Source organism: Vanacampus margaritifer, chromosome 19, assembly GCF_051991255.1.
Source record: "Vanacampus margaritifer isolate UIUO_Vmar chromosome 19, RoL_Vmar_1.0, whole genome shotgun sequence".
NCBI classification, from domain to species: Eukaryota; Metazoa; Chordata; class Actinopteri; order Syngnathiformes; family Syngnathidae; genus Vanacampus; species Vanacampus margaritifer.
The window spans coordinates 10263594-10282030 of NC_135450.1; the positions used below are offsets into that span (position 1 = coordinate 10263594).

At 38.5% G+C, this 18437-nt stretch overlaps 1 protein-coding gene across 3 annotated transcripts in view; it reads right to left on the minus strand.

The window, feature by feature from the left end:
* Positions 1-3202: 3202 nt before the first annotated feature.
* Positions 3203-18437, minus strand: part of plcb1l (phospholipase C beta 1-like) — an 88594-nt gene continuing 73359 nt past the window's right edge. The window contains exons 22-33 of one of the 3 annotated variants that reach the window (XM_077551833.1): positions 18314-18418; positions 18110-18225; positions 17404-17539; positions 17279-17332; positions 16984-17203; positions 16695-16863; positions 15579-15655; positions 15423-15512; positions 15278-15335; positions 14342-14428; positions 7445-7705; positions 3203-3343 (exon numbers count right to left, since the gene is read on the minus strand). In XM_077551833.1, coding sequence (XP_077407959.1) covers positions 7481-7705; positions 14342-14428; positions 15278-15335; positions 15423-15512; positions 15579-15655; positions 16695-16863; positions 16984-17203; positions 17279-17332; positions 17404-17539; positions 18110-18225; positions 18314-18418 — 1337 coding nt within the window. In that variant the 3' untranslated portion in view covers positions 3203-3343; positions 7445-7480. Of the gene's footprint in view, positions 3344-5180; positions 7706-14341; positions 14429-15277; positions 15336-15422; positions 15513-15578; positions 15656-16694; positions 16864-16983; positions 17204-17278; positions 17333-17403; positions 17540-18109; positions 18226-18313; positions 18419-18437 lie in introns of those variants that run through there. The other 2 variants (XM_077551834.1, XR_013289319.1) reach the window with 2 other exon arrangements.

The window sequence follows — 18437 nt, forward strand, 5'->3', positions numbered from 1 at the left end:
TTTGTTATGTTAGTGTGCGCGCGTGTGAGAGAGACACCGAGGGAAAGAGAGAGGGGGGGAGAGAGAGTGAATGAGTGCGCGGAGAGTGAGTCATCCAGCCCAGGCACATCCAGCTCCTCCCTGCCTGTCTAACAGCTGACTAGTGGAGCCGCCGTGTCTTGATGAGGGGCAAACCCCCCCCCCCCCCCCCCCCCACACACACACACACACACACACCTTCACCACCTCCACCCACAGTAGGCTGCACATGTCAACAAAGGAATAACCAATTAAGTAACGATATGCATGGTAGAAAATGGTGGCGCACTGCTCAGTTAAGTTTGCAAAAATAGCTCCAACAAATGGGATTTAGTAGAAAATGTGTCTTGAGCCTAATTTATGTTCCTGGGCTACTTTGCTGCATCCGGCACGCAGTGTCTTGAGTTGGTGCAGGGCACAGCGAAATCTCAATTTTGCGTCAAAAAAACCTTCGTAAATTATTGGCTATATTCTGGGGATGTTTTGCCGTATACGGCGCAAGGTGGCTTAAGTCTGTTGAGGGTACAATGAAATCTAGATACTATCAAGGCATTCTGGATAGAAATTTGCTGCTCAGCGGTTTGCATCCGGCACGGGGTGTCTCGTCGTTGCAGGGTACAATGAAATCTGCAAAATGTGCCGCGAAAAAGAATCGTGTCCGAAAATTTGGTTTTAGTTAAGTATAAGTGCTACTTTGCTGCATCCGGCACAGGGTGAGCAGGGTACGATGAAATCTCAAGACTATCAAAGGATAGAAACAGAGAAATGTGCCACCCAATGGCAGAAAGTTGGGTCTTGGTTTTGTTCTGCTGCTGCATGGCTACATCCAGCACAATGTGTTTTGAGTTGGTGCAGCGTACAATGAAACTTCAAAAACGTTCCAAAGCAAAATGAGATGCAAAGTGTCAGAAATCTTAGTCTTAGTCAGTGTGTTTTCATGGTAGTTTGCTGCATCCGGCGCATCGTATATTGAGTCTGTGCAGGATAAAATGAAATCTGAAGCCTATCAAAGTAGAAAAATGTGCTGCCTAGTGTCCAAAAGCTAGTATTTGCTAGGATCTGTGGATGTTTTGCCGCATCCGGCACAACATAAAGTAAAGTAAAAAAAAATAAACTAGGTTTCAAAAATGTGGAATTGTGTGTGAAATTGATTTACGAATGATTATATATGGTAAAAAGCTAAATATTCTACTTGTGTGCGGCATAACAGCAAAATGCTGCTTCACCGTGTTTGCTTTGAACTCTGGGCCCCAATAATTGACTCAATTATGCAAACATCAAATGACACAAAAAAAAATTGGAAGCTGCTGCGAGCTTGAAAATAAAACGTGTGTCGTGTCTTGACACAACACAATTGTAAGGAATTGTGTTGGAAAGGAAGATCAATACATAATGATCGTAACCTTTCCCGGCACTGACGTTTTGCATGCGGACGACAACAATGAGTCACTCCTTCTGGAGCCATGCCATCGTTAGGACACCACAATCCATACACACACACACCAAGTCTTATTATAACCCTTTAAGAAACACCTGTAGACAATCAATATAATAAATACTCACAGGCATATATTCTTTATCCTCTTTAAAAAAAAAAACAGCTAATATTTCCACACATGCGCACACGCGTTCGCTGAACGCAATGCAAAGCAACGTTAACTTTGCGTGGGTGGCTCGATGCTGGAGGCAATGCGAGGCAAGACAATGTCTGCAGGTTATTATACTGAACAAATAAAACACAGCAGTCACGCAGCAGGTTTGAGGACACGTCACGAATAGAAAGACACTCGCTTGTCACATTGTCATCGATGTTCTAACTATTTTTTTTCCCACCTTTTTCTTCCAATCAATAATTCATCTTTTTAACATTTACTTGCATGATACCAAATTATTGGCTGCCGAAGTTTTTCAAGGCTACAAAAAGTTTTCTTTTATAATAAAATAGAAACATTTTATGAAAAGCCTCGACATTTAGACGGTCTGCCGCCAAGGTAAAAAGTCGAGATAGCTTTGGAAAAAAAAAAAATCATGCTTTGTCACAAAATAGCTCTAATAACCCTCCACAAAGTAAAAGACAACTATTAGGAGAATAAAGTCCTACAAGTGTATATAAAAAAAAAAATGGTAGGAATATTACAAGAAAAATTGTTCCAAAAATAACGTTAAATTGTTGAAAAAATAAAGTCCAAAAAAGTTTGCGAAAAAATGGGTAAAAGGTAGGATGAATAAAGTTAAATAAAGTTATAAGAACAAGTGTAGCAATTTGGAATTAAGACTCGAGAGAAAAAATATTTTTTGACAGCTAAATAAAATAAAATGGGAAACTTGCTGTAAAACTCTTATGAGAATAAATTTTAAGGAACATTTTGTTTTACTACACAATTTTGTTCATTTATGACAAGAATAAAACTTAAACGAGTGACATTAAAAAATAATTTATGTGATTAAAGTCGTGCCATTACAAGAATTCAAATGTCAATTTTTTACAAAGATTTTTTTAGTAATATTTCAAGAAAAAAAATCTGTTGGAAAAATTATAACGGTCAAACAAATATGGCAGACGTAAAGTTGATATATATTACATTTAATGAATAATATTTTTACAGTACTAGTGTGAAGAAAAAAAACGTATATATTATATAAGTGTATGATTTTTTTCCCCCATAGTTCTGTACTGTAAGAATAAAGTAGACAAAAGATTCAAAGCTTGAGGAAAAATGTATCATTTTAGGTAAATAAAGTCATATTATTACAAAATTAAGTTTTTTTTTTGTTGTTTTTTTTTAAATACACAATTTTACAATAATAAAATCTTTTCGACAGTCAAATAAATAGACAGGTATTTCAGTCGAAACATATTCCCAAAAATATAACGTCGTCATTTTGCAACAAAAAAAATACGGGTTTGTATTTTTTTTTTTTTAAATATTGCAACCTATAAATGACTGATTTCATTTCTATATACACACTGGCCACAATATTAGGCACACCTGCACAATCTTACGAGCTGCCTCCAAAAATCCAGCATGCATGAATATAATAATGTTCCGTGCGAGTGAAGAACAAAGCTGATGTAGTGAGTACGTGGCGTATACAATGTATAATGTATGCCCGTATGTATGCGTTGGTGTGCAAATGTTGGTCGTACCTTAGCAGCAGCTTGGTGGAGGGCCTCATTAACGTCCACTTCAAGGATACCTCCTTCCAATCCTCGTCCTCTGAGCGCATTTACGTAACATGCTCAATCTTGTTCAAAGTGCTCACAGCCGGTCATTGGGGGCGACCTGGGATGGGGTGGGGGGGCTCGTCTCACATTTGTTGATACCTAGAGTTAAAAAAAAAAAAAAAAAAAAAAACTAAATTACAACTACGCATATTCAACGGTTTATTCTTGTGACACTTCCCAAATAAACTGAAAATGTGAAGGTATGCTGAAGGCAAGATTAGGGTTCCAAAATGGGGTTTCAAGGCAAGTTAGGGTTCCTTAGATTCCATCCTTGTTGCCTTCCTGTGTTTCATTATTCCTTCTTTCCATCCTTCAATACATCCTTGTTTCATCCTTACTTCCTCTCACCCCGCATACTTTCATCCTTCCTTCTTCCCATCTTTTATTCCTTCCTTCTCACCTATGTTACGTCCTTGTTTCCTTACTTAGGTACTGCCTTCGTAAAGTCCTTCTTCCCTTTTATCCTTCTACTGCCCTCCTTTGATAACATTCCCGTTGCCTTCCTTACTGCTTCCCCATCCGTAATTCCTTATCAATCCTTCCTTCTTTTTTTCCCATCCTTTCTTTTGTACTTCCTTCCTTTCTTCTTTCTTTCCTTCTTCTATTACCCCATCCATACATCGATTCCTTCCTGACTTCCTCCTACCAACCATACCTTCTGTCCACTATTTCTACTTTCTATCCTTCTTTTCTTCATTCCATCCTTAAATTCCATTCTTATTACCTTCCTATCTTCAACCGTCCCTTCAATACATCCTTGATTCCTTCCTTACATCCTCACAGCCAGTATGCTTTCTGTCCTTCCTTCTTCCCATTCTTTCTTACTTCTCTCATTCTTTGCTTTGATATTTCCTTCTTTCCTTCCTTCCTGCCTTCCTCTCTCTTTTGTATCCTTCTTTCCTTGGATTCCATCCTTCCTTGCCACCTTCCAGCCTTCCTTCTTTCGATCCTTCCATATTTCGTCACACACTTTCATCTTTCCTTCAAATCCTTCCTTCTTTCTGTCTTTCTATCCTAACATGCATCTTCTTTTGGCCTACATTATAAACTACCAACATGAGCCTGAACATTACTCAGTGTCGCCGACAAAAGTACACAATAACCACATGATTGATCTGTTCCTGGGTCAAACTGTGGCCCTTGTAAAAGCTTCATTATAAGTACAGGGGGTGTTTCAAATCACTTTCACAATGTAAAAGGAAAAGTAGCAATGAACGGCATACTCACGCTTTACAGTTTACGACATGCGCCCGGGAGGTCAGTCTCTTCAAGTTGGCTAAAACCAGCTCACTTTTTGGGGTGAAAATCCCATTCCTCTATTTGTCATCACAAAGGGCAAAAAATCCAAAGAAAATCCCACTTGAGGAGGTAATCCTTTGGCCACTGTCTCACTGAGCTGAAATCTCACATGCGCTGCAGTGAACAATCCGTCAAGGCGTCTAGCGTGTGCAGCAGAGCGGCGCTCGCTTGGCCGCCATTCAGGTTCCTCTCGGGACTTCTTTGAAAATTGTTGTTGCCAAGGAGATGACGGGAAGTGGGTTGTTAAGGGCTTCCCCTTCTCCCCACGCACACACGGAACCCTCCCAAGCCCGCACCCACCGCCAGAAGTGCGGCATATGCACACGGCGTCACAAGTGTCCTTAATGCAAGTGTTGCATTCGCCACCATGGCGACTATTACTGTTATACAGTATAAGCATGAAAGGTAGCGATCATGCAGGACCTTCAGCCACACTGCTGAACAGGTCCTTAAAGGTGACTAAATGTCAAACGGCAGCAACGCATTTTACAATTTTTTCTTTTTTGTCACAGTATTTGCATTTATAAATGACTTTAAAATATTTAAAAATACATAACATGAAATTAAAATTGAATAGGTGTGTGATTATGATTAAAAAAAAAAAAAAAAGCCGACACACAAAACCAGCCTTGGAATGTACAATAATAACAGTTACATTTATTTTTAATTACAGACAAAATTCCCTTTACACGATACTGTTATTTGATCCACGTCATATTTCAGCCTTTACGCCATATATATTTATATGTATATATGTACATTTACAATTCCAGAGCATACACGTTCAAATGCAAGAGCGCGAGAGTGGCGCTTTAAATCCAAGTCAATCAAGACGATGCATAAATTAGTCACTAAATGAATAAAAATATTTTTTTCTCTCTCTTTTGCGGTCAAAATCACATTTGACTTTTCCACAAGCGTTACTCTGTCAGTAGTGGTACCAAAGTATTAAATATCACACAGCTTCATCTTCATCATAATTACAGTGGGACGCATTCCACACATTCAACATTAACAAGGAACACAGATGCAAAAAAAGGCACGGGACTCGTTTTACGTTCATCCATTCAAAGAGTCCTTTTGTTTTCTACTTTTTCACAGGCCGTCCTTTTATATATTTATATTCTTTTTTTTATACAGTATATCAGATGACATCAGTCAGATGAATCGTCAATCAGTAACACAAAATTGAAACGAACAATTCAGCCTTGTGATCTTCGATTAAGTTGGATTTGTATACAAAAAGCAATGTAAGCCTACTATTTGTTATTTAAAAATGAAAAACGTGGGGTTATTGTGTCTTTTAAAGTAGATATCATGAAAACAAACACTTTCCAAATGGTGTCAAAAGTTACATATTTATCATATCGTCGCTGTCAGGTGGAATCTTCGCATCTTTAAAATAACCTTCTAGGAAATATCAGTATCACAACACCAAAATCAACACCATCCTAAAATCAAGTTCAAACATTGTCATCTTCCCAAAGACTTTTTCAAAGGTCTTAGAGCCAGCAGTGATGCAAAAACAAAAAAACAAAAAAAAAAAACGAGTGAGTTGACTAAGCGTCATCTTTCTCATCTTTGTGGCTGATTTGCTACCTTCTGTAAATGAAGCATTACACAAACAAAACAGGCCTACAGCCTAACTAACTATTTTTACTCGATGTTGTCTAAAAAAAACATCCAGACGTTGAATCTTGAGACGCCATAAAGCTGCAAGGCTCCCGCATAACGGGGGAGTGGTGGAACTGGTGGGATTCATCTAGATTTGTTTTCAAGCACTATGATGTGTAAAAATAACAAACTATGTGGGGAGAAGCGATTTGTGAAAAAATATGAAATTGACCATATTTGGACATTAGGGGTTAACACCAGACAACAACGATATGCATTTTATAGTTAATACAGAGAAGTCATTCACTTTTGTTTTGATACTTCCCGTTCGATTTTTGCGTCCAGTAACGGGGCAGTTATGCTCGAGCCCCTTGAAGTCTGCCTAGCAACAAATGGCATGCGAATTCCTTCACTTTGCACTTACAAAAATGTGCATTTTTGTTGTTTCATCTTGCTATACAATTGCCTCGATAATTTGACTCTCATAGAATCTCCACTGTATCAGTCCCCAATTAAATTAAATAAAAAATTTGTAGTGGTAAATTGAAACTATTTGTATGGCTCCAATACATTAGATCAGTGATTCATATATCATCTTGGTGCAAAACCTGTGAATAACAGATGGCTAATTGTCTATAGATTCCACAAGATGGTGACAAAGGACTACTTTGTCAAAATGAAGCTCCTCAACTGACTTTTGTGGTATCATGATGCCACTTATGTAACCAAAAGAACACAAATGGAGGATCAGTTAAAAAAAAAAAATCCGCAAAAACATTTTGTGAATGCCGTAGTGCAAATTTGCAGGGCTTCACAGTATAAATGTGTTTTTTCCCCTCCATGATTGAGTATTTGTCGTAATTTTTTTTGAAGTCATCCCACCTTTCAAATCAACTGCTACAGAGCTACCGTAACATCTACAGTTAGTACATGCAGAAACTGTACACATCCCGTTTAAAAAATAAAATTGCACAAACAACATCAATGGTGGTAAAACGGTGGCATTTAAAACAAATAGCAGCGTCGTTCTGTAAGAACAAAATGTAGTTATTCCGGATTAACGTTTTTCCGTCACAATGTCGGGAAGTGAGAGCTCAGTGCAAAAAACCACGTCGAGGAGTAAAGGCTGACCAGACGTCAACACGATAGAAAATCAAAATGTGCAAAAGTTCAAGTAAGTTATTCCTTCGCTAGTGGCCGCACCCAAACAGCGACGACAACACACAGATGACGTACAAATACAACAAAGGTACTATATACACGCGGGTCCGAACCACAGCTACTCACCACAACGATCCCTCACAAACACACAGCAGTCCGCCTCTAAAGGGGCGTGTCGTAGACCCGCTCCAGCGAAGCTTCCTCGGTGTCGTCCTCCGACTGCGACGCTTTGTGGTTGAGCCGCTCGGCCGCGGAGGAGGTGGAGGAGAAAGCGGCCGGGTGAGAGTCGCCCGGCTTGGTCTTGCTGCTGTCTTGGACGAACTCCTGGATCTCCACGGGAAGCCGGCGGAACTTGTCTTGGTACTCCTGGTCCAGGTCGCTCTGCAGCTACGGATGGAGAGGTAGAAAATGTGGTGAAGAACAGTTTGGTCCACTGGAATGCTAGAATCGCCAAATAAATCTTCATAAAACTGCGGCCTATGCATGCCCATATTTGGAAGTGGTTGCTTAGCAACCTACGAGGAAGTAGCCTGGAGGCTTTTCCTTCTGGTTTGGAGGTGAAGTAGACCTTTCTTTCGGACATTGCATTTATTTTGACTTCCTCCACTATTTTCCTGTTAGCGCTCTGAAATCACTACGCCACTTTATCAATACATTAAAACGATATAGCCCAGTCAAAACTGTTTACTCCACATCAGCAGTTCCATGCTTCCGTATTGAAAAGATAAATCGCTAGTTTCCAAGTGGTCACATGATCTCTTACACAGGTGATGCAAGGCTAGCGACCGCGCTGTTTTTCTCCGAAGTCCGCCATCCAATGATTACACATGACAGCATTCAATTCATTGCGAGCCAATAATTGCTTTAATGCTGATTTCTCTGTTTAACTACCCAAGTGGCTCCCCCGGGGAGCAGCGTAATTAAAAGAGCAACGCCGTCGCAGTCTTCTGGCAAGACGCTGACATTGGGAGCAGAGAGGATCCAAAACACATCGCACTTTCGAGACACACTGTCCAATTTTCGACTTGAGATTTATGGGCACATCTGCGGCCAAGTAGCAGGAAAACGAAAGTCCATTAGGGGCGGAGCCTTGCGGGCTGGGGACAAAACGTTTAGGGAAGATGGTGGAGGACGACCATAACGTATCTTTGGGATTCCATCCATTTCCTGACACTTATTTGAGGTTGCGTCGTGGGGGCAGCAGATTTAGCAGAGAAGACCAGACGTCCCGCTCCCCAGCCACTTCGTCCAACTTCGCTATGGGGATCCCGAGACTAGCGTGTCTTGGGACGTCTCCGAGGCCTCAGTGGGACGACCCCGAAACGCCTCACCAGGGAGGAGTCCTAACCAGATGCCCAAGCCACTTCATCTATTATTTTCTGAATTTCTGTCACGCAACAAGATGAAAGCACAATACGAGTGTAGTGTCCATACTTAGAGGGAAAAAGTAACATTTTTGGTTTGATTACCTGTAAAGCTTTTGAACAAAGGAAAAAAAAAATTCTAATAAATCAATAGGTCATGTCTTCATATCAGATATTGTTCAAATTTAAAAAATAAAAAAAATAAATTTGACATTTGACAAATGTTTTGCCCCAAAAAAACTAAATCACACAATACATTTAAATCTCAAGTATTAAAAAAAACAAAATTATAAAATCCAATTGTAGCAGTATTTATTAAACAAAAATATCAAACTACAAACAAAAAAATCTATACAAAATAAAACTACTTGAAAAACACAAAAAATACCAAATAAATCACTATGAGATGTTAAATTCATATTTTATTTTAAAAAATAAATAATAAAAATAAAAAAATTAAATAAATAAAAGCAATAACAATAAAAAATGAAATTGTGTTTATATAGTTGAATATGTGAATTCATATTTAGAGCTCTGAATGAATGCACCAAAAATCAGTGATGTGCTATTTAAATTTTTCTAAACCGCACTGTTGTCATTTAGCAAATCATCTTCATACTTGACACGTTCTCATATAGTAATTTTTAGTGTCAGACCCACGGAAAACTGTCACTGCTGAAGTGAAGATTGTGTGTGATAAAAGCCTCCTAAAATACTAATTTTTGGAGTCCTTGCATGCTGAAGGTCACCTTGTACGCCTCCCTCACCTCCCCTCCCCTCTCCTGCTACCCCCTCGTCCTCACCCTCCCTTTCCGTCCTTCCTTGCGTCTCACTCTCGGTGCGGCTCTCACAGAGCGGACATCGAGCTCATCACATCACAAGCAGATGGCTAAAAATGCGGCGCGCTCTGTACTGCGCATGACCTACTTAGGGGGTGGGACGTGTGTGCAATTGTGTGCGTACGTACACGTGTGTGGCGCGAGCAGGCCCTGATTAAAACTGTCATCTTTCACCCCTCTGATGACACCCTGGCATATGCCAAGGAGGTGGGAGGATCTGAGCATCATGGGGAGACATGTGAAAGTGTGATTGTGTCACAAGTACTGAAACTGGAGATGAAAAAATTAAATTTGGGGGCGGTGGGCATCTGAGAAAATCTTATGCCTTTGAGATATGTTTGGACGATTTTTTTTGTCTTGCGATACGAGGAATTTGTTTTTTGGTTTGATAGTTAGCTTGTTAGCAAACATGTTAGCTAGCTATTTAATGTTAGCTTTAGTTAAGAATTGGCATTTTTTGTCTGTTTTTACGTCCTTGTTATCTTCTGTAACATCATCAGTTGTGGACCAAGTACTGTTCCAATTGACAGTACAAATAAATCAAGAATCCACGGAATACCTGGATGCTATTCTTATGAGATAGCTTAAACCAAAGATGCATTGTTTGGATACTAGTGAACGTTTGGCTAAGTAAATATCCCAAGATGCATTTCGTGATGCTATCACGAAAATAAGTCAGATTCGACGTTCTTAGGAAGAATGTACTTGACGAGACCGTAGTCTGAATTCTTCGTATTGATATACGGCCACTTAGCTTGTTAGCTAGTAGGTTTGTTAGCCAGCTATTAATATTAGCTTTAGTCAGGAAGTTAATGATTAATTAAGCTAGTTGTTGTTAGATAGTTATTTTGTTAACTAGTTGGTTAGGGAAGTTAAAACATTTTTCAGTTGTTGAATAAGATAGCTATGTACTATTAGATTTACTTTGGAAGTTTGTTTGTTGTTAGCCCATTTGTTGGTTAGCCAGTTAGCTAGCTGGTTTAGGTTAGTGAACGTAAAAAGGGTTTTAGGCTATCTATTTGCTATTAGAATTAGTTAGGAAGTTTGTTGTTGTTAGTTAGCTAGTTTGTTGGTCAACTAGTTGGTTAGGAAAGTTAAAAGGCTGTCGTTCAATAAGATAACTTTTTGCAATTTTCCATGAGGTTTGTTTGCTGTTATCTAGTTTGTTGGTTAGCTAGTTGGTTAAGGAAGCTAAGTTGTTGAAAACACAACGCTATTTTCTATTAGCTATCATTGGGAAATTAGTTTTTATTTGGTTATCTAGTTCACTGAGTGCTAGTGAACTATCTATTTCATAGGGAAGTTAAAAAGGTTGTCAGGTGTTGAGTAAACTTGCTATTTTTAATTAGCTTTAGTTATGAAGTTTGTTGTTAGTTAGCTTAATAGGTGGTTAGCAAGGTAGGAAAGATGTCTCAGATGTTATCAGGATAACTGATAACTTTAAAATAAATAAATAAATGAATAAATAAAATTCATACCACAGTATGTCTTTCTCCTTTAAATCCTTCATGCATGAAAAAGGGTCAGAAAGTAAAGTTGTGTATCCACTCTGATCTACATTCACATTGGTCATCCACCAATTTCCCAGAGTGCCTCCCCCTCGTTCCTCTTTCAACATTGGTCAACAAACGCGTGCACGCCACACACCCCGGGCACACGTTTCCTAAAATACAACAAGCAACGTGACCTTCTTCAGCGGCTGTCCTCCTTTCGAGAAGCCGTCGAGGGAAAGGGAGAAGCTTGGCAATTTAGTTTCACCCATCTGTCTAGAATACCTGATTCTGACTGGGGCTCATTTGGGCCAATTCCCTAGAAGGAGTTTGACAAAAGAGCTAGAATTCACACAAAATGCAAAAAAATGGTGGTTTCCGTAGTTCAGGGTGTAGAAACGTTTGTTCAGTAACCAGAAGGTCGGCTGTTCGATCCCCCGTTCTCCCCAAGTCATGTGTCGTCGTGTCCATGGGCAAGGCACTTCACACACACATTATTATTATTGTTGCTATTATTATTATTAAATGTTTGCTTCAAACCAAAATAGCTGACTTCAATTTTGGGGATGGACCCTTGAGATTTTTTTTCAGTGCTTCCTGTTGATAAGACCTGTCCACAAATGTTGGTGAAAGAGTAAAACTGGGGCTGGGATCTGAATTTATTATTTATTTTAAACTTCCCCGAGTGAGTTTTAGTTGTCAATCTAAATCAACACTGCTGAGAGTGCTTGGTAGGAGCCATCAGTAAGTCCAATGCACTCTAAATATAATTTTATTTTCTTGCCCTCAAAATTAAAGAATAAATTAAATTAAATTAAAAAAAAAATCGATTTAGATAAATAAAATAAAATATAATAAACAAATATCAATAGAAATCAATTGAGACATACATTTTAAAAATTAAAGAATAAATAATTACATTAAATGTTTTAAATTAGATAAGTTAAAATGAATGAAATGGAAATTAATTTAAAATTAATTAGTAAATGAGATATGATATGATATTAAGTAAAGAACTAAAACAAAAAAAATTAACAAAATAAATACAATTTAAATAAACCAAATGACATAAAAAATAAATAAAGTGTCTAAAACCTGATGAAATAAATATAAATTAAATTCTAAAAAATATATATTAAACTGAGATATATAAAATCACAAAATATCAAAATACTGCAAGTAAAACTATACCATTAAAAAATAATAATCTGACATTACCAAAACATGCATGTTGGTTAATTGAAGAATCAATTGCGTTTGGCTAGCGACCAGTCCAGGGTGTCCAGGTGTATCTAGTAAAGTGTCTAGTGAGTTTATTTTTGATGCCTGTGTCATTTTTCTTTCTTCCTTTTTTTTTTATCCACATCACACATAACAAAGAGGCTGTACAAGAAAACTTTCCCGTCTCCATACACATCCCAATTAGGCCCGAAAAGCTTACTTGTAAAGAAGATAAGATGGGAGGGTCACCACCCTGTCAGAATTGCAGGAGAAGAATTCTCTTGCCCGCTGTGTGTGCGTGTGTGTGTGTGTGTTACGGAATGTCTGATAAAGTTGAGATGAAACACCTTTTGCTTCATTGATATTCTCAACGTTATCCGCTTCCTAACTTTGAAAGTCAACAGCGGCGGCCGAGCGAAATAGACGAATGCCTATTGAAACAGAAGCACTTTTTGCAATGTGTGTGTGCATGCGTGTCCTTCCTTGACTTCACTTTCCCTTTCTCCAAATGTTCTCTGCAGCAGCAACAGCAGGAATGTAGAAAAAACAGCAGTCATTCCCACCATAAAAGGAGGAGTTCCAAAGGGAAGCTTAAGATGAGACAGTTGCTTAACTCACTTCTTTTAAATGGGGATCAACTGGAAATGCTGTGTTTTTAATTTGGTCTTTTTTTGGTAATGAATAAATAAATAAATAAAACATTTTTTACATTTTTTAAAAATCCCATAGTAAATAATAGAAATACAGCAGAAAACAAAACTGAAGTTTAAAAAAGGTTAACCATTAAGTTAAAAAAAAAAAGTTAAAGTTAGAAAGGAACTAACCAATATTTCTTACAAACAATAAAAAAAAACAGTAAAAAAAAAAAAGTTAGCTGCTACTATTTAAAAATGTTGAATAATATGTACGAAAAATGTAGGCGTAAAAAGAAGTTGACCATTTTTAATTAAAAATTATAAAACACTGGGAGAATTGTTTTTTTTTTTTTACAAAATAAAAAAATAAGTTAGCAACTCTACTGTTGAAAAAAAATGCTAAAATTAGGTATAAATAGTATAAAAACTGTCAACCATAATTAGTTAAAAACAATTTACAAAAAGTGTAAAAAAAAAAAAAAAAAGAAGCTAAAAATAAAACAAGTGAAAAATGAAGCAAGCTAAACAATGAAGACAATTTAAATTACACAAAGCACAGTAATATTAAATTAAGTGTCACTAAACAGTTAATTAATGCTGCGAACCTCACTGAGCTGAAATCTCACATGAAACGACTCGAGGCACAAAACAGCTAATGTTCCACTTTGGATGTTCCCTCAAGTGTGTATGTGTGTGTATACAGTAAGTACACACACACACACACACTTCTCGGACTCCCTCCCTCCTCGCCACAGATGGAGGATTCACTTCCGAATGAGCAGATTGCGGAGTGTCATAAAGGATGGAGGAGGGTAGCAAGGGGGGGCGGGGGGGGGGGGGGTGCTCCCAGGTTGCCATGACGACCGCACGTGTGTGCGTGTTTAATTCAAGGCTTGCACAGTGAGGCAAGATACACTCAGGCACATGCATTGATGATAAGATACATTCATACTTAACACACACCCGAAAACAACATTGAGCACGAAATGGAGATTTATGCAGAATATTAAAATTGGACGAAAAATAAGTCAGAAATTTACAGGATTAAAATCACAACATTATGAGACTGAAATCTTAATTTTAGAATAATAAAGTCATGTTTTATGACACTACAGCAAATGTGGCATATAAGTAATGATTTTACACAAATGTTGTCGGCGCATTATGAGAATATAATCGCCGTTTTAAGATAACACACTGTAGACGGAATATTACATAATTTTGACAGTAAAGTTGGATTATTTAACGAAAAAAAGTAGCAATTTTACCATAAACAATTCAAAACATTAAGAATAAAGTAACCATTTATGCAAATAAAGTTGTCATTTACGAAAGTCTGAATACTATGAATAAAGTTGTATTTAACAAAAATCACCTTCCCTCTCCTGTGATGTCACACCACCTCTTCTGGAAATTGCAATATGCAACACCCATTACTCTCCACTGTCATCTTAATTTTTATTTTATTTTTTACCTTTGGCCTCTCATCCAAAATCTGCTGTCGTATGTCCTTATGTTTTTCCTGCAGTCGTTCCTGTCGTTTGCTTTGCGCATCCTCCAGCTACACACACAAAAACACATTGTTCACAAAAGCTGTCACATTTCAGTGAGATTATTAAAAGAAACAAAAAAACTATGAAATGTACTTACAAAAGTAAAAAATATGTTTTTAAAAGTGAGGTCAACTTTTAAAAGAGTAATTTCTTGAAAATAATGAAATGTAATAGGCATAATAAAAAATATTTACTTTATATTAATAATTTAGTCACAACTTTTTTAAATCAAGTATTTTTTGGGTATATTTTATAATGTGTTTAGATTTTTTTTTTTAAATCTACTCTAAAAGTAAAAAATAAAATCCATGAAGTCAAAATAACTTGGTGAACATAAGTAGTAGTAACAGTAATAGACACCCATTATATACATTATAAAAATTGTATTTATAATATTGTATTCAATACATGAATTTATTTCGGTCAATATTATGTTGTTGATATTCATAATTATCTAATTTTGCTTAAGGAGACCCTATTTTCAGGGTTTTTATTAGTCGTGCTAGCGATGTTTTTTTTTATCCGCTCCATGGGAACCCATGGACATAATTCAAAGAACTAGCATTAGCATTAGCATTAGCCACAGTTATGCTCACTCTGGTCAGCTAACCAATAGTTACCAAACATACCGTTGAAGGAGGTTCACTAAAACGAAATTTAGCTTCAATTTAGGCTTCCGTTTTGTTTTGTTTTGTTCAATTAATTGAAAATAATATTAATATTCACTCTGCGCTCGACTGAACTCAGTAAACACGAGCTCCCAACAATATCATAAAAAAGAATGCCGTAAGCTTTCATTAAATAGTTTAAAATGTGATTGTTGTTAAGGCTACATTGCGGTCGGCGCGTATTCTTACCCGTTTTATGTACTGCACCACCTCATTGACAAACGACCTGTTTATCTCCAGCTTCTCTCTGCAGGAAACAATGGCAGCACCAAATAAGGAGTTTCTTTGCCTACAGCGACCCCTTGTGGTCGCAACTGTGCATTACAAGACTCACTCCTCTGTGACGTTCTTGTCTTTCGACTTGGCCTCGCTGATCTTCTCTTGTCTCTTTTTGTCCATTTTCTTCTTCAGGTCCTTCTTCTCCCTGCAGGACAAAATGGAGGTGTTTCATGTGGTTTTGAACACGACGAATGCCGAGTGATGCTCTCACTTTTCACAGATGTCTCTCAGCTTTTTCAACTGTGCACTCTGACACTCCTCGGCCAGGACGGTCAGCTTCTCTACCAGCTGGATGCAAACAGAGAAAGAAAAAGGTCATGTGGGGAGATAATAAGAATTAAAGCTGCGGGAATAAATGGGTCCTCGGATTTTTCGTGGCATAAAAATTGGACCAGCTGCACAAAAATATCGAAACATTTGAGGTTTGTTGCAATCTGCTTGGCAGTGACTGCAGGTGAGGCCAAGCAGAGGAAATTAATTTTTCCACAGCAAACAGGCACGGGAAGATTAATGAATACTCGCGTGTTTGTTTAACACGGACGTTAATCATTCAGCGCACAATGTAATGATAAACAAACATCAAATCAACAATATATTGTCGTTGTGGAGCAATAAAAAAAAGCAAAGCAAACAAACAAACATAAATATCTACTATGGATGACCTATAATAAAAAGTATTAATAAGAGTGTTATGAATGTATTATAAATAAATAAAAAAATCTGTTTGGTATATGAAAAATTATATATATACTGTATCTATGTTATAAAAAAATGTATAAACAGTTTACAAAGGTTTTAACTTGTATGAAATGTATGAGCATGTTATAAATGTATTACAAACATGGTAAAAGGTGTTCCAGGTAAACATATAAATTGTGTATAAATTTGTCAAGAATGAGCTGTAAATGTGTAATAAACTATTTATAAACGTATAGACATATTCTAACTTTTTTTTTATGTGTGTGTCATGTCAGTAATTTTATAAACTTGTTATAAATGTGTTATGAACGTTTACAAATATAAACCCATTATGAATGTTATGAATATGTTTAATATTAAAAAAAAGTTATTATGTATCATTAAAGTGAAATTTTAATAAATGTATGGAGCTTGTATTAAGGAATTGTTATAAGTGTGTTATAAATGTTATGTGTTATAAACATTATTTTATATGTCATAAAATAAGAACACTGCAACAGATAACGTGAGATAAATGTATAAACAAATAATAAACTTGTTATGAATGTGTTATAAACGTCAGAAATGTGTTATAACATTGTTATAACACGCCTGAATGTGTTGTAGAAAGCGGATTGTGAGGGTTCACCTGTTTGATGTGCTCCCTCTTCTGGTACTTCTCGCTGTAGTACTGCTCCTGGCGAAGCGTGAGGAGCTGCTGCTGTTGCTGCTCCTTCAGCTCGGACAGACGCTGGCCGCACTCCTGGTCCAGCTCGCTCAGCTCCCGGTCCAGCGTGGACAGCGACTGTTCCGAGCGGCTGCACACAGTCAGCACAATGAATTGACGTGTCTTTTGAAAAGAACCTTCAAAGCAATATGGCCGACTTCCAGTGTGAGTTGCGTTCCATAGGGAGTAAAAGAGGAAGAGCGCCACCTACCTTTTCTTACCATCTCGTTTGTGGCTCTTGTGCAGGGCGTTGCGCCGCCGCTGCTGCTGGCTCTGCAGCTCGCCCGCGCGGGCCGTGTGCTCCTTGATGAGCTCGGCCGTCTTGCGGTGGTGTTTGCGCACCAGCTCCTTCATCTCCTTGTACTGCTTCCGCTGCTCGCGAACGAAGCCCTTCAGCTGCTTCAGCTCCTCCAGCGTCAGAGCTTCCACTTCTACCGAACGACGGATGATGAGGAGGAAGTCACGTTTGGTTAAAAAAAAAAAGAAAAAAAGGATGAGGTTCGTACCAGTGAGGACGCTCTGGATGATGTCCTCGGTCTTCACAGGTGGTTTCAGAGAGCCTAAGAAGAATAACGACAGGCGTGTTGCTCAGGTGTACCTAATCAAGTGTCCAACGGGGGGGGCTACTGACCTGCAGATTGAGGCTGATGTCCAACCAGCGACGGCGGTTTGGAGGCGATGGGGGTGTGGCTTAGTCCGTTCTCCGCCGGCACCGCGGCCCTGGGGTCGGACTTGGATTCCGAGGGGGGGTCGCTGCCCGCCTCCACCTGTCCGTCAAAAGACACGTGTGACCGAGGTGAAATTTCATCATCAACGGTAAAACTTTCCTGCGTGTTCCAGAACACGCCGTCATCGTAACGCCGGCGGTAAGTGACCATCTGCACGTATTCGCCCATTTCCAGTTCCACATGCTCTCATTTGTGGCCTGGCGTTCATCTCAGCTCACTTGGAGACGGTTGCCGTGGCCACACTATAAGTCACATAAGCTCAAATGCGCCCCCCAGTGGAACAAACCTCAATTGCAGTTCCCAATCGCGTAATGCCAAAAATCTTGCTTTAATTATGAGAATGATTAGTCAGGATGATAGTGCTTTTATTTTGAAAGGCAATCTTAAAATAGAGGTGTTGAGTGCTTTGCTGAGCGCCATGCACTTGAATTGCTTTTATTTTGAATTAAATAGTTCAATCAATTAAGGGCAGTTTGTGCTTTTATTTTGAAAGTAAGCAGCGGTAGCTGGAACTGACTATATGCTAACACAAGTTGCCTTCATACCAACCAATTAGCTCGTATTGCAATATTCAAAATATGAGTGCTTTTATTTTGAAAAGCGTCTTACCTCCTTGTCGGCTTCATCGTCGCCGCCCTCCTCCAGGGTGAGCGCAGCCAGCTGATTGGCTCTCTGTTCCATCAAGTTGACGTAGCGGATCGGGTTGGAAAGGGCCTCGATGACGTCTGACATGGAGGACAAACATGAAGATGATGATGATGATGATGATGATGATGATGATGAGGAGGTGGGGCGGGGGGAGCAGGTGCTAACCTGCAAAGGTGTCGGGAACGTAATCTTTGACTTCCACGTAAACAAAGAGAGCAGGAAGCGTCAGAGTTTGGTTCTTCTCGTTCCTCAGGTTGATGTAATGATAACCTGTGGACACAAGACACAT